Below are 22,406 nucleotides of genomic sequence, written 5' to 3'. Positions count from 1 at the left end.
TTTTCTACTTTGCGTTCTTGCCTTTTGAATGTACATAACATTTTTGTAAGCCATATATAGAATTGTACACTTATATAATAATATATTATATGCGTTTCAGTTACGGTTAATTCTTGTTTTTGTGCGTTTTGTGTGTGTTTTGCTTTATGTACAGAATTTATTTGCTTAGCAAATTATGGCAAATTAGTCTAAATTAAAAAAATTGTACAATGACGTATATTCATACATGTATTTTTGTTTATATAGTCTGTTCTATTCTGTGCGTTCCAATTCATGTTATATAACTCTTTTATTCATATGTTGATATTTTCTTTGTCACTCCATGTCAGCTAAGGACTTGTTGTCCTGTGTTTGTTTGATTCATTGTTAGTAGGGTTAATTATCGAATGAAATGCAGAATTCAGCATTAGTCGGTTTAGTTATTATGTTTGTATAGCGATTCCCTCGACTTATGATCTAATTTTAGTTGGTTAGTCAAGTACTTTGCTCTGCTCTTCGTCAGTTTTAGTTTGTTAATCTTGCTCTCGGTGATTGATAGTGAATGACTGACTGACTGGTGGACAGTTGGACATGTTTGAATGCGAAATTTGTTTTGTTTCTTAAATTTTTGAAGCGCCAGCAAAGTGTGTATTCAGTGCACAATTTTTAGCTGGCTTTTGTTATGCTCCCTTTTCAGCAGGTATTAGTCTAATGGTTAATTCAGTTTTGCCTTGTCTGCTATACTCTAGGTGTATATATATATGTATGTTTTTGTGCTTTATAGATAGTGTACAGTTAAAATTATATTTCTGATTTTCTGATAAATACACAAAGTTAAATATAAAACTGAGCGAGGAAAATGAATATATCGCGAGTTGAGAAACATAAGCGCGTGGAAAATTTCAAATTAAATATGTGTTTAGCATAGGAATTAGGCAACTAATAACTTTTCACTTAACAAAAATAATTTAAATATAAGAAACACTTAACGTAGAGACTGTTTGGGCGGGTGTGTGTGGTGAGTTATGAGAGGATGGTGGCCAAGATCATTGGCAGTCTCTCAGCGATTGCTCCTGCTGCTGCAGTTGGTCGCAGGATTGTTGCTGCTGCTGCTGATGGTGGTGGTGGTGCTACTGCAGTTGCTGCTAGCAGTGTTGCTGGTGGATGTGGAGGTCATGCCGCTTCTGGCCGCCGCCTCATCGCCCTCATCGCACAGGTACTCGTCCGGCTTGTGACTAGAGGCGGGCGGGGTCAACAGACTCTCGGGAGCGCGCAGCGCGGTAGCCGGGGAGGCCTGAATCCTAGCACGCATCGCATGCGCCGCATCCTGGGCCATCAAAACTTCGTCCTAAAATGGAAAATTTTAAATAAGTAAGTTGTAAAATAAACTAATAGTATTAAATCCAAAGAGAAAAAATTTGGATTATTTAATCCAGGATTATACTAGAAATTTATGTCGATATTTATCTTATATCTTTCCTTCAAAACTTTTAAAGTTTGTTTTAGAAATTATTACAAATTCTCAAAATAAGATTTTAAATGTAAACTGTAAACTGTCCTTAAAACTGTATTTTTTTGGTTTCAGACATTATTAAATAAATTATGGAATGATTTTATATTTAATACTTCTAATAGATCGACATTTTACTTTTCTTTGGTACTTGTTTAGAGAAGATTTTCAACGCTCCCAAATATGGATATTTTCTAAAAGGCACCCTGTTTTATAGCTCCCCACTAAATTCCATTAATGTGTATAGTTACATATTTCACATCATAACCTTTTAGATACTTACATACATATCCATAGTGGTGGTGTGGGTTTGGATGATGTGCGAGTCGTCGGTGACGATATTAGGACAGATGTGACCCAGGCCGAACTTGTTGCTGACCTGCTCGTTCTGTTCGTTCAGCTGCAGGTAGGTGGCCTTCTGGGAGATCACCCTGAAGAAGGGCTCCATCCAGCGGGCGCAGGGCTGAATCACTTGCCAATCCAGGCCAGAGCAACGCAAAGCGGCCTCGCTAAAAGAGAAAAGAAAATATCCGGTAAGTTATATATTTCGAATGCAAATGGTCTGCCAGCTAACTTACCGACTGAAGGTATGACTGATGGCGGCTGCGGCCAGCACCGAGTAGGAGTAGTTGGCCATGCCCACGTCCAGGGTGCACAGATCCAGCAGCTGCGAGGTCTGCACAAACTCAAAGCCAGAGAACTGCGGGTAGATGAAGGCATCGTCAGCCTCCACGGCCTTTTGCCTGCCAATCTGGGAGAACGATGCCGGAGTGCGGTTGTTAACATTCAGCTGCATATAGACGCCCAGCCAGCCGGTAATGGTGATGGGGCTGATGTCCCATTCGAGCGCCTGCAGCAGGATCTTCTCGTGGTTAAGGATGTCCCGCTCTGTGCAGGCGCCATCCGTCACGTAAGCGAACTCTCCGATCTTCGGCGGATAGATCTCCTCCACCTTGGCGGCCACAAACAGGCAGGTGATGCCGATCAACTGCAAATGGGTCTTCTGCACCTTGTGTGCCACATGCAGATAGCGATCTAGGTAGTCGACGGCCAAGTAGAAGGTCTCCCGATGCAGCTTGTACACCTCGCAGACCTCGATCAACCAGTCCAAGAGGATGGCGCGCATACGGGGCTGCAGGCCGGGATGCTGTTCCAGCATGGAGATGCTGCGCAGGCGCGAGTCCTGCTCATCCCGGTGGCACATCAGGCGCCAGACATCGGCGGCATTGGCCCAGGTGAGGGCGGGAAGCGGACACTGGCGCAGGGCGTTCTCCACGGCCGGCGACATGCAGCTGAAAGGTGCCGCATCGTCCAGGATCTTGACAGGAGCCGTCATATTGATCATCAGGTCACTGACCGGATGCTGCATCTGCTGCTGATGCTGCTGCAGTCCGGGAGTACGCTCCCCATTCACCGCCTGCTGCTGGCTGCAGCCCGAGGAGGCTGGCGAAATGGTGGACGAGTAGATCTCCTCGTCCTCATCCTCCTCTTCGCCATCATCCTCCTCATCCTCGTCGAACGAGTAATCCTCGCAGCTGTCATCCAAAAGGTCATCGTCCTCCGGCTTCTGCGGTACCACGGTTGTGGTGGTCACCACCTGCTCCACTCCGTAGCGCACCACTACGGGCGCCTGCTTGGCACCGCGATCCGGACTCGGCGGACTATCCGGGCTGTCCGGCAGCGGACTGTGTGGCGCCTCTGGCAGCTCCTCGGCCGGGGAGCTGCGTATGCTGAGCAGCTCCTGGGTGCTCTGGCCATCGGACGAGATGATGGGCGAAGTGTACACCGAGGAGGCCACCGACGAGAGGTTGCTCTGGTCGCTGCCGTACAGAGCGGGCAGTCGCTGCTGGCGCTTGGCCGATGGAGGCTCAAAACAGAGTTCGGGGTCCTGGAATGGAACAAGAAATTCATTTAGTACAATGAATAACCTAGTAAATAAAATAAATATAAAACGAACTACAAAGAATCTTTAATTGAATAGTAGTTAAGCCATGAAATATAAAACTTATCACCCAAAAGGAATGTAATAAACAGCCCTATCATAAAGGCAATACTCTTACGATGCATGTTAAATTTTCGTTGATTTTATAAAACAATTGAAGTTTAGTTCCCATATATAAAATATATTTCCTGACTTATTATGAAACAAACTATATTTCTATTAACATTTAAGAAAAGGGGTTCTACCCTTTAAACACTACTTAAAAATGCATAGAGTAAAGATAAGCTAGGAATCGTTACCATTTCAATGAATTTGCGCTTCTGTTCCAACTTCATAATAACATGAACAACAGAATGGAGAGGAGGCTCAAGTCAGTAACTGGATCACACGGAATTAGAAACGTGCTCCGAATATAATTGGCCAAAATTTATGTGGGCACGCCTGTCAAAATTCGTAATCCTTGATAGATGGACCGCTGCTGGACCAAATGCACCCGCACAAAATGAGAGCCAGGAGAGATCACACAAAGGATCAAGGACTCAGTGTTGGCATGGAGGTAAGACAATAACACTGTGGATTTATATTCGCTTCTTGTGGGAACGGGTTTTCGGTTGCCTCCTTTTCTTTCTTTGATTTTTCGTTTTTGGTAAGATCAATGTAGCCAAAATTGTTATTGCACTTTTTACTTTGATGTTTTTTTAAATTTAGTAGCAGTCTTTGGTTATAATTTGTTGCGTTGTTTCTTTGGTGTGATTAAATAATTGTGCAAACAGATTTTTTGGTTATAACATTTAAAACATTTTTGGCTTCGTGTTGGTTTGCTGTAGTTGTTTTTGGTGGGTGATCTTGGCAAAATCCGGTTCTTAAATTAGTTCTTTGCACTCGTTGTGTGTGGTTTATTAATATTTGTCAGTCTTTATTTTTGCTACTTGGCAACGAATAATTTAGAATTTGGTTTTGTTTTCAGTGTCTTTCAGCTGTATAGGTATTTTTGTATCTTGTTCACTCCGCTCTTGGCTTGATCGAGTACCAATCGCGTTGACGTGCGCTGTGCAACTGAGCTCAACGTTCCTCGTTCCAGATCGCCGATCCCCGAACCCTGATCCCCGATCTCCGAATCGTCGTTATCCTGCCCAACGAATGCAACGGTCTCAGAAATAGGGGTTGCTTTTTCTTTTTTTTTCTTTTCCCCCGACAAACACAAACGCTGCAGCGGTAAAAACAGGATCGCTACCCGACTTGCCATCTCTTTCCATCGGGGGTAGTTCCCTAAAGATATCCGTACTTCTTGAGACATCGACGACGTTGTTGTTTTTGCAATGCATTTTTCGCCTCTGGGTGTTTATCAGCCCAACAACAAATCCTGATCCTTTCTACAATTATTTTTGTCAACATTTCTGTGCGTCCAGGTAGACACAAGACGTTTTGGAAAATCACTACCTAACCCTCGCATAGCGCTATATAATATGGTACATAGGGAGTATATAAATTATTTTTGCTAGTATTATAGCTTTTGGCTCGAGCTGCCGGCGGCTGCATTAAAAATCTCCTGCATCTTGGTGGCTAACTTCAATAAATTATCTTTTGGCATCGATCAGAGGGGTTGGGGCGGTGCCGAAGCCAAATGTAGAGCGAGCCTAATGGAACCCCATCCCATAGACCGACTCATAAGATTGCAGCATGAAAATGGGAATAGAAATGAAAAACGCAAACAATTGAGAGCCTTGACCATTGTTCTTACAGACAGATGATGGAAAACAGAAGCCAAGATCAGAAAGTCCATAAAAAAAAATTAAACAATATGGGACACAGATGTCACACTTAGAATCCCAAGATGTAAAGATTACATTAAAGCAAGCAATTCTTTAGAAAAATCATTGGAAAAGCTTTTAAAATCGATTCTACATAACGTTCATATCAAAAACATTTATTTTGGATTATCATATTATTATCAAATCGATATCGATACAATTTACATTTGTTTTTTCGCAATTCCCTTATTTTTAAAGTTTATTGGGTTTTCTTTTAAGAATGTTTATCTTTTTACTGAAATAACTGAAATAATATAAAAATGTATTTATTGCAAAATAAGTATTATGAGCTTAGGGTCAAGTAATACGTTACGAAATTAAACAAAAAAGGCAAGATTTTAAATTAAAAGATAAGGCTATTTAACCATAAAATAAACAATAAACTCTTACAAAGAATAGCAAGCCCAAATAATATTGCAACCATTTTCTTATGAATTTCATAGGTTTACGATTGCAATTGATCTTTACATTGATAGAAAAAGGTTGCAGATCATATAAAACAGTAAAATTTATCAAATACGGGATGTATTTCATCAACTTTCTTAACAGCCAATCTCACACGTCGTAAAAGCTTAACAATATCTACCAACCCTGCTGCTCATTAAAGATTTTCACATAATTTGTTGCGTAAAAATGAGGGAAAAATGTTGCGATATTTATGTGACATTCTTAATTGTCTGAGTAGGTTTGCCTTTCCGACATAACATACGGAGGAGTCGGGGGTAAATAAAAAGTTTTTGCCTCAAGACAGGAAGGTCCAAGAGACGCATGACAAATTTAATTTCTTATTCTTCTGGCCAACAAACTGCAACAACCCTCCGGCGAAGATGATGTAGGTAACCGGGAATGGCAATTGCGGAATGAAAATGAAAATGGACATGGATATGGACACATGTCAAGGCACCCAGATGCAATGTAATTAAAATCAAAGCGTGCAATGGCCTAAGAAGCTAGGTCCGCACACAATGGACATTCCTCTAGCCTTATTATTTCACTTCTTTTATTATTTTTTTTTTTTGGTGCGTGGACATTGCATCTGCCGCTGGAGATTTGGTCAAGCGTTAAGGAATCAGAAAGATTATGCACGAAAATTCCCAGTTTACTTTATGACATGACGGATTCCAAGAGAAAGATCGACCCAGTGAGTGTGAGAAATTAGTGAGCTGTAAAGTGGGCTGGAATCTGGACCAAATGCGAAAGGGTTGCATCCCAAGTTTAACAAGGGTTAAACTGGGTTGTTGCCCTTAAGTCGCCGCCTCAAGGATTTAGTCCCAGGTCCAAGGAGGCAGCTGCAGCAATCGTCCTTCATCTCGATCGGCTCCTTCAAATCGCAGCCCACAAGGCACCCAAAACATCTCTCGAAATCTCACTGGGAGGGAGACCATGGGTCGCCGGGGCAGATGATGCAATTCCTCAAGTTATGGGTACATACAAAGCAGTCAAGAAGCGATTGTTATGCGACAACCTCTGTGCCGTCAACCTCAATATCCTGGTGCCCCATTGTGTCTTCCGTCCCACTCTCTCTCTCTCCCTCTCACTTGGACTACCCTATAAAGTCCTGCGCTTATGTGTCGTAATCTTTCGACGACCGTCTGCTCGAAACCGAAACACCTTTAGTTTTCAGTCCTTGGCGTGGGTCCAGGTGTAACTTTTTCGCCGCTGTTGCCGTGTAATATGCCGCATTGTTGTTTCATTTTATTTTTCTTTCCTTTCATATTTTTCATTTCTCCCCCAAGTCTTTGAATAACATTTAATTTTTTCTATGGCCTGTGGTAATTGTTAATATTTTTTTAGGGGATACGGAATAAAGATTAGGATTTCCTAGAAGTTCTGGATATAGCTTGGAATTTTATTATAAAATATAACAGAAATTGCTTCCAGAGTAGAAAAATCTGACAAATTACCATAACCCAAATGATAATTCAAAATTAGCTCAAGTGCTGTCCACTTTTGGGACACCATCGCTGCTCTTCTTTTAATAAATGATATGCAAACAACATGCCAGAAGACAAATCCCTGAAGGACCATAACAAACACTCATATTTCCAACCAATTCAACTGACCCCTGGTCAGTAAAGAAAGGGTTAATCCAACACAACACTTTCGCGGTGACTTGGCTGGATTTATCATCGGGGAAATGTACAACTTTCGTTGGCCAAGGGGAAGACGAAAACGCTTGGACATGTAATTAATCATGCAATTGGTTAGATCCATGACAAAATGAATTAAAGCATAACCCATTGGTGGAACGGGAGGAGGGTAAGTGGACAAAGGACAAACCGCGAATGAATTTTGAATGCGAAAAATGGAATGATGAATGATAGGGAAGATTCATTTTCATCGGGTAATGCCAACTTTCGAGTTTTCCTGAATCGGATACTTGAAACAAGACTTAAATTATATTTTTTTGAATTATGTAATGACTTAATACTATACTAAAATATGTTCAAATTGCCTTTAAAATTTTTCTTTTTTTCTTTTTATTCTGTTTCTAACATGTTAAATAAAAATCATTATCTGCTTAAAAACATGTTCTGTTATCAGATGAATGTTTAGTGTCATTAATCTGAAAACAGATCACTGCCCAAGCTTCCCTTACAATCATGCCTTCATCTCTTGTTTACCATCGGCTAAATAAAATCCTCTTTAAAATTAAAAAACTTTGAATCACAAAACAGACGATGCATGATCCCAGAACGGGATGCAATCTGGGAAAATGAAACTTGAATTCAGTTTCCCACAATGTCCCGAGACTGACTTGACTGAAATCAAGACCCGCACTTGATTGCAACGAAGAGAAACCCGGACGAAAGCAAACCCAACTCCCCTTTCAGGACAAAAGAAAACAAAGAAGTTTCTCGGAAAAAAAGGAACTTTCAGCGATTTCATGCCTGCCATGTACAAAAATAAGAAAAAGGGGTTTACATTACACTGACAAATTGGTAAAATAATACCATAATTTTGATCCTTGTGCCAGCAGCAAAACAAATATTGTATAATATTTCAGGACCGCATTCCAAAGCAGGAGCGTTGTGCGTGTCCCGAAAACAGATGACACAAGCGCTGCAAGGAGCTGAATGCCGAATGATTTGCATAAAAGTTTAACGGAAATCTAATGAGCAGACGTCGCAGGATCGGAACGCATTTGCATAAGGATAACATGTCCCGAAACGGGGTAGCAAAATGCAACCCAGTCGGAAAGCATTTTTTATAGCTTGGTATGGATGGTTTCTTCAGAAGCAAATGTCGTCTCGATGAATATTTAATTAGGGAAGAAAAGGAAAAACCCGGCCCAGTGATCCTTGAAAAGGATAAGGCGTTGCGCTGCGTTCGTTCATTCGTGTCTTGTGGTTTTAGCTTCGTCCCATTCCGGTAGCCCATCCCGATCCCGAGATCCAGTCGTCTTGATCTAGTTCCTGCCTCAAGCTAACCTATAACTATCGCAATTTCAAATTCTTCCTACGGCCTTAACGGACATTTGCCGCCTTGACTTTGGGAAAACCCACCCCTGGAGATGTCGGACTTGGGCTAAAGGTGTGCGCGCATGCGCAACGACGCCTTCTGTCCTTGGTCTCCTTTGTCCTGCCGTGCATATGCTCAACATACTGCCAAGACCCCTTCGGAATTCTTACCCAACAACGTCCGCCTGAAGGGGGGCAAACATTACCTTGCCATCCGTTTTTTTCTCCCTATGAGAATGACATTTGTTTGGCAGGGAAGTAAACGCAGAAACGTTGCAAAAACAAAAAAAAAACAGCCAGACCCCATGCCAAAAAAAACCCAAATATTTTTGGAATAGACTGATATACACCCTTGGAGAACTTTTTTAATAAATATCTTTATTTTGTGGAATTATTATAATATAAAATAAATGAACTGCACAACTAATAAAGTTAAAATTTAAGCTACAACATACAAAACAAAACAAAAATAGTTATTGTTGGAAGCAACCGTATTTGTTAACTAAGGAATGGCAATTCCTTGTTTTAAATGATTACTTGAGTATCACATTTTGGGTCGTTAAAAAATTAATTTTGTTATAACTACTACTATACAAAGTTCATTTGATAGTTATTTGAATTTAGACATGAAATGAAGATACCTTTACATAGGGTAACAAACAAGAAAACAATTTCTGCAAGTTCATTGCACGTATAGAAGAATATTCTCTCCCTTCGATATATTTCATATAGCACTGGAAAAAAATCCTTTGCACCAACACAGCTGCCCGTCGCCAGAAGCCGCCACAAAAAGAAGCCATTGTTCTTCGCTTTGATTGCAGCTACTTGAGAGTAGATCTGACTTCAAGGCTTCCAAGGATTCTCCTTAGCGAGCCCTTTCAGTAAGTAGCGTTTATTTTTGGGCTCATCTTTGCATTGTGCGAGCTCAAAAGTGCCAAGTAGCTGTCTACGTGCTCAACGGCTTATTTGGCTGGAGCTCAAGCATCGAAAGATCAAATGAAGATCGGCAGCCAATCGACTGGAAGCCAAGAAAGGGCTGCCCATATAAATGGAAGTACAAATAACAGATCGTTTGCCAAACATACGAAAAAGAGAAATACCTAAAGATCATTGATCAACGAAATCAATTCGGAAACTCACTTTGATCATTTATTTATTTGGGTATACAAATTCTTTTTATGAAAATTGCTTTGAATTACACATTCTTTTGATAAATAATAACAACAGGATCAGTTGCTCATGCAGAACTGAATCAATCTGAAGATCAATGATCAATGACTTTTTTTTAATAAATATAAAAATAATAATAGTTAACTATATCACCATATATAGTTCTAAAATAAGCGGTGTGATAGCCCTAGATCAATTTAGAACTGAACTTAGCTTATTTTTATTAGTTCATCTAATCAGCAACCTAATCTTGAAAAATATAACTTACTAGTCATTGAATTTATTTCGATTCTATTTGAAGGTAATTTTAAATATAGAAATTCTTATTTTTGATTCAATGAAAATCACTGATTGACACCACAAATAGGACAGACAAGACTCCAGAGATCATATTAAAAGTTCAGTGCAAATACGTGCAAATTGATTTTAAATTAATTTAAAATCCAAAAGTACACAAGTAATTTTCAAGAAATTAGCTTGATCATCGTCTTGCAAGATCGTTTGGGTCATCGCCGCCCTCTTTTTCTATCTATCGCTTTTGGCGTTTCCTTGATAAGATTGCACAAATCATCGAGGTCACACGTGCTGATAAAGCAACTTCATTCATAAAACTTATCTGCCATGTCTGGCTTTTCATTTTGAGTGCAATTCGTTTGTGGTACTCACCTTAGCATCATCATTTGAGTCGCTGCTTAAACGCCGTTTACGTTTATTGCCATTGGAAGTTGTGGCTGTGGATGTTGCAAGGTTCTGGTTATCACAAGAGCACATCTCGACTTTTTTGGAGGCTGCTGAGGTTCCCGGTAGCTCTTCTTCGCGCTGCGGGATTGGTATTGGGCTAATGCTGCTGCTACTATTACTACTGCTGCTGCTGACGACGACGACAATGCTGCTGCTGCTGCTGGCTTCTCCGTTGCTGGGGGCGGTTGTGACTATGCTGCCATTTGGCTCAGTGCTGCTGGTAGAACAAACACTGCAAAAGAAAGTACACCAAATTAACAGTGGAACAATGGAGTCTTAAAAATACTTTCATTTGAATTCCCATTTTCTATAAAACGTACAAATAGAACCTATATTTAAATTCCTGAATCAAAGATATGTTGATTAAAAAATGCTATTTTAACAATTTCTTATGAAAAGCCACCCAATATAAATTTAAGTTTAATATTATAAAAGTTAAATAAAGTCAAATAAGTATATATAAAAATATCTTATTTGTAATTATTAATAATAAAGTTTAAAAGTTTGAGAGTTCTTTAAAATTTATTAAGCATTTTTCATAAAAAGGTTTGTGTTTTTATTGAAATCTTTACTGATTTTAAGACAAAGCTATCAGTTTAGTTTAAGTATACTAGGTAAATGACTAAAGTTCTGTTGTCCCAAAAAAATGCAATCTTAAATGACTTCATACTTATATTTAAAATAAAAAAAATAGTGATAGTGAAAAGATTTTATATATCATTTTTACATACCACTGTGCAAATTTTTGGGGATCTGTAATTTTCAATTTCTCCTTTTTTGCAAAATAGAGAAATTCAATATGCCACGGAGGCAAGCAGCAAATCACATAGGGGCGTTCTTAAATAGATACAAACGAAACGAACATAAATTCATTGAATTTTGACACGGCATTCGAATCGCGATGCGAGACTCGAGATTAAGGCGCCCAACGGATACATTAATATTTAACATCCGGGAAATTGAAATCGAGATGACTGATCGAGGGAAATGGGATCGTCGTGAGGGCTCGAGGAAAGCCTTTCCTCCTCGAGATTATTGAGCAATTTTGGCAAATTTGCATGCACATTACCATAATGCAAGAGGCTGGCAAACGGAAAGAATTGAATTTCCCTCCTCGAAAGGACAGATGTTCTTTCATCTCGCCTCAACTCTCAAGTGTTGCAAGGCAAGCAACTGCACTTCAAGCAATTCGATGCGCGAATTTTTGCAATTTGAGCAAGGGGCAAAAAACGAAATCTAACCCTTGGGACCGAAAAAAAAACCTTCTTAAGGAAGTTGTGGAAAGGGATAAACAAAAAAAAGGGCTACAGCACACATAAATTCAAATGCTTTAGCCATTTCTCCCTGGTCAGAGGATCTCGGGATTGCAGCCTCCTGTTTTGATCCTGGCCCTGCACTATCGATCGCGTTTAATGGTTTAATGAACAAGAAAAAGTAATCACGTAGTAAATTACGAGGAAATGAAATCGCTTAAAAATGAGTTATGGCGAGAAAGGACTAATGGAGCGTACGTGCTCGCGTCCTTCAAGTTTTTTCCCGCTTTCTATCTTTCCTCCTTTGTATTCGGGGTTCGGGGTCAGGGTCTCCGCGGCTTAAGGTTCAATCTGAAATTTGTCATTTCGAGGTGAAAGTTTCCTTTCCTTTGCGGCGGAGCCAGAAACCTTGTTTCGGTTTCGTTTCCCCTTTTTTTTTTGTTAAGTATTGAATCAGAATCCGAGTCCCTGTAGGTAGCAAATGGGTAGGGTGACTATCTAGGAGATGATATGGAGAAATTCCAAAAAGTAGTTCCTGGAATATGGTCCACTGCATAATAAGTGGACTATCGAAGGATCGATCTTTCTCACATGACAAATGAGATGAAACTCTGACGCTGGGATTAGGAATTAGTTATTTATTGCTATACTTTCTAGCCAGAAAACAGTTATGTTAGGCAACTCATGTTACCATAGTGGTAATCTATTGACTAATCGTGTTTTAAACTCTACAGGATAACATTTGGATGTAAGAAAATTTAAGGAAAACAAATTTTTAAGGTGTTTTGTGGTTACCATAACCTCTTCGCTTCACCATAAAATGCCCTCTAAAGTATGCAACATTTTTTAAAAAACCATAAAATTAAACTTCTGTCACTTTTTTGATAAATTCCGTTATAGATGTCAGTGAAATAGTTTCGCAACACATACCAATAATTATGTCGCACACATGCTGACCACGAAATATGTCCATAAAATGGACTATCACTTAAGTGATCGCCGAGTGATCAGTGGGCCGAAATAGTAGGGAGTGGGTGATGATGACGTTGAATGCCAAAGGGGACGCAACTGACAAAACCAAATGACTAGGCAATTATGCAATTATGGTCATGCGCAGGCACCCACAGGCAAAAATAAATAGGACAGGGTGAACAACATATTAAACTCAATTAATTTTTAGCCAGGACATGACTGAAAAAGCCACAAAAAGTGTGTGTGCTATGTGACAGCATTATCAAACAGTGCAACCCCCTCTGAGTACAACCCTCCGATCGAACCAAACTGACCTGAACCGTCCCACAACTAAACACTTTTCTAATGACATTTTCGCGCGCAATTATATACTAATCACACGCAGGACCTCGAAAGAGTCCTCGAGTCCTGTAAAGGTATGCAGAGTGTACAGGAATGCGACACTTGGTTATCAACGTAGCTTCGACTTTAACACCTACAAGCCATCTGTTTTTTGTTTTTTTTTGTGTTTTGAAATTGACAGTGAAAATGCATTTTAGATTATCGCACTTGAGTCAGAAGGAAGGCCGAAACAGTAGGCTCCCGAGTGGTTATAGCTCCTGCGGGTCTTACTTTCCCGCGGAGTATTCGGGCATAACCAGTTGGGCTCTGTCACTTTGTAATTACGGAATAGCTATTAGATAAACATCACTTTTGGTTAAGAGAATTAAAGGGAGACGCGCTGCCTACCAGGATAGTTAGTGGTAAAAAGGAAGTCGATCGGATGTCGCCACAGGAAGTCGCTGAGCGTTAGAAACAACTGGTATTAGACAGTTGGGGAGTCGCCATTTGGCTTTCATGTGGGGTGCTAATTAGTTTAGTTACCACTGCGGAGGAAATGGTTGTCACGAAAAGTCTTTGATGGGAAAAGGAAACGTCTAAGATCGAAAATGAAGGCATGGAAAACATGCAGGGTGCTCTAAAACTTAGTGATCCAACAGAATAATGAAATTCTAAGCAACTTTTAGCATAAAGAAAATTTTAAATATATTTTTAAACAGGTCAGAAAGACTTTATTAATATTACAAGATATTTTTTTTCAAAAACAATACCTATTTAATTGTGGAGAATATTTTTAAAAGAAAATAAACAAACATAAATAGATATATTATTAACTTCTTAAATAAAAATAAAATTGTAGCTTACCTCTTGGCATTTAAACCCATAATTGTACGGCCTTGAGAAGCCGTTTAGGTTCTTTATCCTGAATCTTATTTGCTCTTATCTTATCCTGCTCGTCCAAAGCAGAAATATTTTGAATAATTTAAATAATTTAAAAGGAACTGAAAATAAAATAAGAATGAATAGAAAATAATTAATACAAAATGAAGAAAATATAAATATCAATCTCTAGAATCATTATTTGCCCATTAAAAAACCAAGAGCCCAGGATATTTCCATCACATGTGATGAGTTTTCGAGTTTTTACGACTTGACAAAACCTATCAACAGTTAGTCCCGCATTATCTGTAGATCCTTGTGGAAAAAAACAACATATGATCCTTGACTCACACACAGCATGTGGTCGAGGAGTTTCCTCGTTTCGAAAACCCCAAACAAATTTGTTTACGTGAGTTTTTCTCGAAAAACAATATAAATACACCAACTTTTTGCTTTTAGCAATACAAACGTAAAGTAAACATTTTCCTGTGGATGCAAAGTGTTTCTAAGATATTCAAATTACAGAAAACGAAAAGGTTGCCAGATATTTATTGAGTTAGGTCATCCTAACAGGTAGTCACGGGATGGTCAATTTTTTATCATAATAGAATTTCCACGAGTCTCGATTGATGCCTTCTGCTGCAGGTTCAGCTTCAGCTGCTTCCCCTTGAACTTCCTTTACACTCAAAAAAAGATAGGCATTTTTAAATAGAATGAAATATTTTAAAAATATTAATTAAACGAAGGTTTTTAAAAAAGTTTGTTAATGAATTTTTCAAACAAATAAAAGCCAAATTATTAAATTGAATCTACATTTCCCTATTATTTTATCCAACACCTTAATGTATATATATATTTTCGAGTGTATCGATGTCAGGTGCTTCGTATTCGGCGCATGCGCAACGTTCACATTTTCTAGTGGTTTACAACGCTTAATTATATCGAGAAGGCGAGTCCTTATAGCCACCGATGCACCTGTTGTGGCTAGTTTTGATCGCTGGCCTTCTGTTAGAATTGCGGGATGAAGGCGATGCGGGGCAGGTGAGTGGAGTAGTGGAGAAGGGGATCGGCAGCTGTTGATGGTCCTACCCCACCTTAAAGGATTCTGGCAATGTCTCTGCCGACGCCGCTGCTGTAACTTCAATTGACTTCCCCCTCGCTAATTGTATCCTGTCGCGTTTCCTTGCATTCCCCCCTTCCATTCTTCCTCCCTTCTTTTATTTTCCTTTTTCCGTGTGACATATGGGCCTGGCGTTATATTCGCCACGATTTATGGACCTCCCATTCGGCCTACCATTCAGTTCGACACCTTTTCCTACCCCGTATGCGAATGCTTTTTAATCAACGACTTTCTTTCTTTCCCCTACTTTCTTATTCTTATGCAACGTACTGTCTATTTTCCTCACTTTTTTGCCTTTCTTTTCCACTGCTTTTTCCGGCCTTTTCTCATGGACAATATTTTGCTTTTTTCAACCATCAGTTTCACACTAATTGCGGATATGCCTTCTAATTAATTAGGTTCTCTCTCTTCTTCCCCGAAGTTCCTTTCAGATCATTTTTGCTGTCTCGGTTTTGTCTAGTTTTCAACCCTCCTAGGTTATTTAAGTTACAACAAAGAAAATGTTGCTCCATAAAAAAGATATATAAAACTATGTATCTCTAAACGACCGCAAGAAAATGTGTGTACATTTTGAAACAGAATATGCTATTGTACATTTAAATAGTTATAATACCTTAATCATACTCATACATACTTAAGATAATAGCCAGATTATATTTATTCCTTGGTCTTCAAAACTCTTGGTATAATTTTAAATGGGTGTGATCAGTATAATTGCAAAATAATTTATAATGACATATTCGGCAGTGATGTTTCAGTTTTAAAAAATCTCAAATTTCGTAAGAATAATTTTATATTATTGTTAATTAAACGCTGATCGATCTAAAATCATTAAGGATTAAATTAATCGCTTTCTTAAATACAAGAGGGGAAATAAAATCAAATGATTTAAAATTAATATACTTTAATGAGAATACATGGAAATCTTCAGGATTTTCGAGTTCTTCCCAAAGAGTTGACAGGGGAACCTGACAAACAAATTACTTTATTAGAGCTAAACCTATGCTCCTTGTCCAAATACCAGCGACTAGCATTGATGGAGGATTAACTAATTGCAGGGACTGCCCACATCGCAGGAACCGAGTGCAGCTTCCTCTAATGAAGATTAAGTGAAGAAGGCTGCGAGTTCGAAGGAAATCTGTGGCGGCGACAGGTATACAAATATGAATAATACCGCGGATCGACCGGATAAGCACAGGGGTTTCCTCTCAGCGCCTAATTAAAGGCGATGCATGGGTGAATCTGTTTACCTGGACGAGGTCTCCAAGGTCATTTAACTGGAATCGAGTGTGTAGAAAAATAGGGCCGAACGTATTTTTTTCGGCAAATCCAAAGGCCCCTCTCTCTTTTAGCTCGAAATATTTGCTTTATGCGGAAGATTTCCCACAAGGAAATGGAACCCTCGACGAGATAATATGTAATGCAACTTGAGGCAATGCAAAGAAGAATGCGCAAAATGCGCAAAGGAGAGCGCAAAAAATATAAATATGTATGTATCTCAACGAGTATATAGAGGGAAAACAGGTCTCGAGTTATCCGGGGGCCTCAGGAGACGCCGTCTTCTTCGGTCCGTTTGGAATGGCCTGCAATTTTTGTGCGTCCTTTTTTGGGCCTCACTCAGTGCGTATGTGAGCTGCATTTTGGGCTGTGCACATGCGACGAGATACATTCCAGAGATACTCGAGATAAAGTTGCACATGTATCTGGGTATCTGGGTATCTGTTGCGTTGTCAATGCCAATGCTCCTTCTCCTCCTTTGTTGTGGTCTGGCCACATCTCTTGCAATTAGTTGGAACTCCAAGTGCCGACGACTAAGAGTTCGGCAACTACATAAACTAAATACCTAGGTATTTGATTCTTTGCAATTTCATTAATATACATACATTTTTATACATATGTACACCTAATTTGCAATGGAAACTTTTTCCATTACTCGATAAAAATAAGAGGAATCAACATAAATCTCTTTTCCCTTAAAAAAAAGAATACAAAAAATTTTATGGTTGAATTGATTTTTTTAAACCTGATCTATAAAATTTTGAATTGTGCTTTAAAAATGTATTTAAGATCTGGGATTTAGGATCTACGTTTTCTCAAGTTGCAAAGCTCTTAACAACAACTTTTTTAACAAAGTTAAAGGACTAAATTAAAACTAAATAAATAAAATATTTTTTAAGTGCAATTGAATTGTGCCTTTTAAATACATTCAATGGACACATACGACGTAAAGTACAATTTAATAAATAAAAAAAATTGCTAAAATTTTGAAAAAATTTAATGATCTACAAAAAAAATTGGTAAAGTAAAATAAGTCTGAAAAAATTAAAAATATTCAAAATCGGTGTGCTAGAAATCATATTCTTAAAGTATATAAAGGAAACTAATTATATTTTCTTGTCAAGATCAAAAGATCACAGCCCTGCCGAACACACCCAGTCTGCGACAAACACAGGGTATTGAAAACGAAAACAGGAAAGTCGATCGTTGAGGTCTCGGTCTCTTCTCCTGCATGCATCTGTATCTGAATCTGTATCTGTATCTGTGTCCGTGCCTCAGTGTTTCTGGTATCTGAAGAGCGCCGCCTGGACAAACCAAACGGCGTGTGAAAGTAAAGCCGGCTCAGCCGAAGGAGAACAAATCAAAGTTCTTGAATGGAGCGGAGGCGGCGGCGGCGGCGTTCCAGTTCCAGGAATCGACGGCCTTGAAGTAGCCGTTAGGACATCGAGACGCGCTCAATTGACTATTTAGTTTATATTTAGCAGCGTCTAAAAGGATGCCCACATCCACACTGAGCTGGCTCAAGTGGCCTGCGTCCTGTCCTGTTTTCCCCAACTCTCCTGCCGGACTATCCTTTGTTTGTCTGGGAATAACTGGAAACTGTTTATCATTGTTATTTCTGCCCTTCGTACAGCTTCTCCCCCATTATCATTCCGATTCCGAATCGGATTCTTCGACTGAAGCGACAAAATGTATAGACAATAAAAACTGCTTACATGCATGTATGCGCCATTTATTTAACGAGTTAGTATTCACAGCTCATCCTTGGATAGCATGTAATATTTGTAAGACATTCCGCACTTGTAATTGAGTACAATTTTTGGTATTTTACCAGGAATTCGGGTTAATATGGGCAGGTGATATGTGTGATTCCATAGCGCAACAGCCATGTATGATGGGAAAATATTACAAATGAGTTTTGGGTTCTCATCTCATATAAAAAAATCCTTTGATCGCCTGCCGCTAGGAAAGGTGGGAAGCACTTGATCAGGGCCAGAAAATAAGAGGTGTTGACTGGGATTTGAATAATTTATTTAAGGACTATTTAAATGGGGCAAACAAAAGGAAAACCCATTGACCTTGTCCTTAGAGGGTTTTTGAGTAGGGCAAGAAGTTTTTGAATAAATGCTATATTTTCAAGATATATTTACAAACATTTTCTCTTTAAGATTCCAAAATAGAGGGGGTATACTTTTTTTGTGAATTAGATTTAATGGTAACCACCATTCTTTAACCCTGCCAAGCACAAATATATTTTTCCAACAATTCTAGACATCTCCAGCATTCCATTTAACAATGGAATTTCGGCCCGATCATGACATAATCCAAAAATTAAGTATACAAAAAGCCACCCCATCAACAATCCACCACTCCGCCCCCCCAGACACGCCCCTCCAACGCCCACTCGACAAGTTTAACGGCGCAAAAAGCGAATACGCAAAAAAGCTCGCCAAAACAATGCAAAAAAAAAGAAGAAGAAGAAAGTCAAAATTGCGAAGAAAACAACAAGAAAAATAAATTGTAGCAGGTAAATGGAAAAAGAAGAGACGACGTAAGAAGAAAAGAGAAGAAGAAGGAGGTGGGGGAGAAGATGAGGGGGAAGCAATAGCCAAGCACAGAGAAATATCAATGAACTCCATTCTTCGTACGCGTAGATCGACTTAGCAGCTTTCTCGCTCACTCATCAGTTAACACCACGTACATAGAGTTACTACACAGAAAAAATTATATGATACTACCAAATTAGAGTTAAACAAGTTCACGGAAATTTATTTTGAAAAAGTTGGATTAGATTTAGGTATGTATGTATTTTATTTATATATTTTATTATTAAAAATATAGTTTTAATTCTCGAAAATTAGAATGTTCATTAGACCGGAGTGGTGTTTGAACTCGGCTTTTGTTACCAGGACAGTTGTTATCTTACTTATGTCTGGATTAAACATAGCATAGTTTAAAGCATAATTTAAATACCACTTTCACTTTCAAATTTCTCTCTATGTTGCTAAAACTTTATAATATAAATATATACATTTGATCTGAAACTGTTTTTTTTTCCATGTACCAAAGATTTTGCGCCACTTTTGACATAATTCAGTATTTACTCTTTTTCCCCCATTTTGCTTTGCCCGCTGCTTCGTGTTCGTCAAGTTTTCAAAAGGTTCGAAGTTTTGCGTTGAACTTTTCCCGCCGTCGCTGCTTCTGCCGCTGCCGCAGTCAGCGTCGCAGTCGACGTCGGCAGAGCAGTACTAAAAGTTTTTGTTTGTTGTTGCTGTTCGGTTGGGGAAAAATAACTTGACTCGCTGTTCTGATTGGAATAAAACGGAAGAGAGACAGTGAGAAAGAGAGGGGGGCTCTCTCTTAGGGAGCGCATTTCTTCTACTTGTGTGTGTGTGTCATTGGAGGAAGCGTATATAAATGAAATGAGCATGGGGAAAAAGAATGGAGAAACACAAAGTGGCGCGAATTAGGCGTTTGGGCTGGCGCAGTTTTGTTTTACCGCCCAAAATCTATGCGAATGGCGGGAAAAAGTGCAATTCGGGCGGGAGAAAGATTAGAAAGTTGGTCTTCAGCACGGGGGCTATTAAGAATAAGCTGCACATCATTAACTCCCTAATAAGAAATAGCCTTACCAGTTCACTGAACTGCTTTTCACCCATAAGAAACATTGTGCATTCTTATGGGTGTTTGCAAGGGTTTTTCTTTTGCTAGTAGTTTCTAATTAGATACTTGTAAAATTCCAATGAGACTTGGGGAACTTAAAGGATATTTTTGACACTTGGAGCACTCTCATATGAAAATTTTTGACGGTAAGACCATTCTTATGGGAAACTATGAATACCCCACCCTCTGCCAATCAGAAAGAAACGGTTTAATCCAACAGCGTGTCAATTTTCTTATAAGAGGACGTTGTATTTGTAGCAAAAAATGCAAAGACACGACGGCAAACGCTGCGTTCTCTTTCCCACTCTCTCTATTCCACACACACTTGTCACACACACGCGTCATAATTTTTTTTCCACTTTTATTCGGCTTTCTTTCCAATCAGACCATTGTGCAATTGGCTTTTACCTTATATTAAGTAGGGAAATGCTTGTTTTCCCGATGTTTTCACTTGTTTTTAAGGGTTTTTAATGAGTTTTTCGTTGTCGTCGTCGTCGTCACACGCCGGCCACGAAAAAACTTCACGAGCAGCGGAGCGGCGGCAGCAGAGTGATCGCTTAGGCACCGAAAAAAAATTGGTGGAACTGGGAACCGAAAACAGCGACGTCGACTGAAACGCCGACTGCGACTGCGGCGAGTGTGCAAGAGAAACGCGCCAAAACAAGCTGATCTGAAGCGCCAAAAAATGCAACAACATATACCACTTTGTTGTATATCTCGAAGAAAGAGTGAGACAGGGAGACCATCTCCCGCGCAAAGAACAGACGGGACAAAAAGAGACGGGGCGACAAAAGCCGCTGGTGGCAGGCATTTTCGCATTTTATTGAATGGAGTCTGCGATTGGAGTCCCGCCAGGCTAGTTAGACTCCAATTGGAGGTTCCACAAGTAAACAGCTGGGTGGCCAAAGTCAGCTGAGAGGGATGCCAGCAGGGTGGATTTAGTAGGTTATAACGGTTATCTACAAAAACTATGACCTAGATTTTTGTTAGTTTCTGTAAGTCAAAATTTGTATCCTGGCTCTATGAATTGTAAATTCAAAAAAAAAATTATATTGGACTTTTATAATTATTAGAAAATCCCTGGAAAGTCACCCAAACACAAAGAAATGTATGTAAATAAATGCTATTTAAGTAAATAAATTTAACTTTTCTGTTACCCTTTTTAAATCGTTTAATTACTTAATTTTTTAACGTTTTGTTGGTGGACTTCATAAATTCTAAGACGAAAACATGTGACATAAATTCCAAGCGCAGCAAGGTGGCAACGCCGCCCTGAAACCAAACAAACCGCTGCTACTTTGTTGTTGTCATCGCTTAGGAATTGAGCATATTTGGCACCAACTTCAAGAGCCTGTAAAACCAGATAGCTAAAAGAAAACCTTATCAAATTTATAACCTAATGAAAGCTTAAAACCTCTAGAATCTGATTTCGAAATAAAATCAAAAATCCCGCTTAATTCGAAGGAAATAGGTGCACTCAAAGTTTGCTATTTCCCGCGCGCGGGAACACGATGCGATGACAGCTGCGCGCGCAGAGAGAAACTGAGAGAGAGACAGAGAGAGCGCGAAGAGAAGGGGAAAAAAAGAGAGAAAAAAAAAACGTGAGGCAGCGACGTCGACGTTTCTTTTTTCACTAGAAGAAAAAAACCTTTGAAGTAGATCGCTTTTAAAGTAGGGTTCACGAACTTTTAAGCCCTGCACCTGCTTCAAAATGAGATGCCCTATTAACCAAGATCACTCACCTGCTGAAACGCAGGATTTGGCCAAATTCTTGAGGGGATTACACACAAAAAAACACACGCGGACTGGAATGATGATGAAAAAAATTGCACACACCGCCGCACACACTCTGGCACACACGCATACCAACGCACACCAGCCAGCAAGACAGTTTCACCTTTTCCGTTTTTTCAGCCTTTTCACGTTGTTTTTGGGCACTTTGGGCTCGTTTTTGTTAGCCAGCTTAACCCCACACAAGTCAAGGCCAATTCGAATCGATCCCCGTGGGCCAGCAGAAATTCTGGTTACAAGCAAGCACACTTTTTCGGCCTTTTCAGCGACTCGAAAATAACACAATTATCGGCACTGCGGCGAGATCGAGAAATCGAGAGAGCGAAATGGAACGAAGCGATCGGCGTCGAGAAAAAAGAGAGCAAAAATCCACGGCACTAATACAATAATAATCTGGCCACACGGCTCAAAAGAGAGTCGAAGCGATGCGATGAACAGCATTGCCACCCCGGGTGATCGTGGGATTTTTCTTGGGCGCGCAATTTGAACGAAAAGTAGGTCAGCGGATCTAGTTT

The 22,406-nt window shown here is 39.5% G+C and overlaps 1 protein-coding gene across 4 annotated transcripts; it reads right to left on the bottom strand.

Moving 5' to 3' along the window:
- Nucleotides 1-22: 22 nt before the first annotated feature.
- LOC108044040 (G1/S-specific cyclin-E) lies at nucleotides 23-22,232 on the bottom strand. Of its 4 annotated transcripts, none has more exons than XM_044459877.1 (6): nucleotides 21,843-22,232; nucleotides 14,025-14,161; nucleotides 10,540-10,846; nucleotides 2,068-3,377; nucleotides 1,773-1,998; nucleotides 23-1,327 (listed from the first exon to the last, which is right to left on the bottom strand). In XM_044459877.1, exons 2-6 carry the CDS (start codon nucleotides 14,042-14,044, stop codon nucleotides 1,040-1,042), a joined length of 2,151 nt encoding a protein of 716 aa, XP_044315812.1. In that variant the 5' UTR covers nucleotides 14,045-14,161; nucleotides 21,843-22,232; the 3' UTR covers nucleotides 23-1,039. The 4 variants fall into 4 exon arrangements, with proteins under 4 accessions (XP_044315812.1, XP_044315814.1, XP_044315813.1 ...); XM_044459879.1 differs by having other exon boundaries at nucleotides 21,998-22,232; XM_044459878.1 differs by lacking the exon at nucleotides 21,843-22,232 and adding an exon at nucleotides 20,509-20,660.
- Nucleotides 22,233-22,406: the final 174 nt, after the last annotated feature.

This window comes from Drosophila rhopaloa, unplaced genomic scaffold (assembly GCF_018152115.1).
Source record: "Drosophila rhopaloa isolate 14029-0021.01 unplaced genomic scaffold, ASM1815211v1 contig_2, whole genome shotgun sequence".
NCBI lineage: Eukaryota > Metazoa > Arthropoda > Insecta > Diptera > Drosophilidae > Drosophila > Drosophila rhopaloa.
Note: the sequence above shows the minus strand (reverse complement) of the source record. Positions and strands in the feature narration are given on the sequence as shown.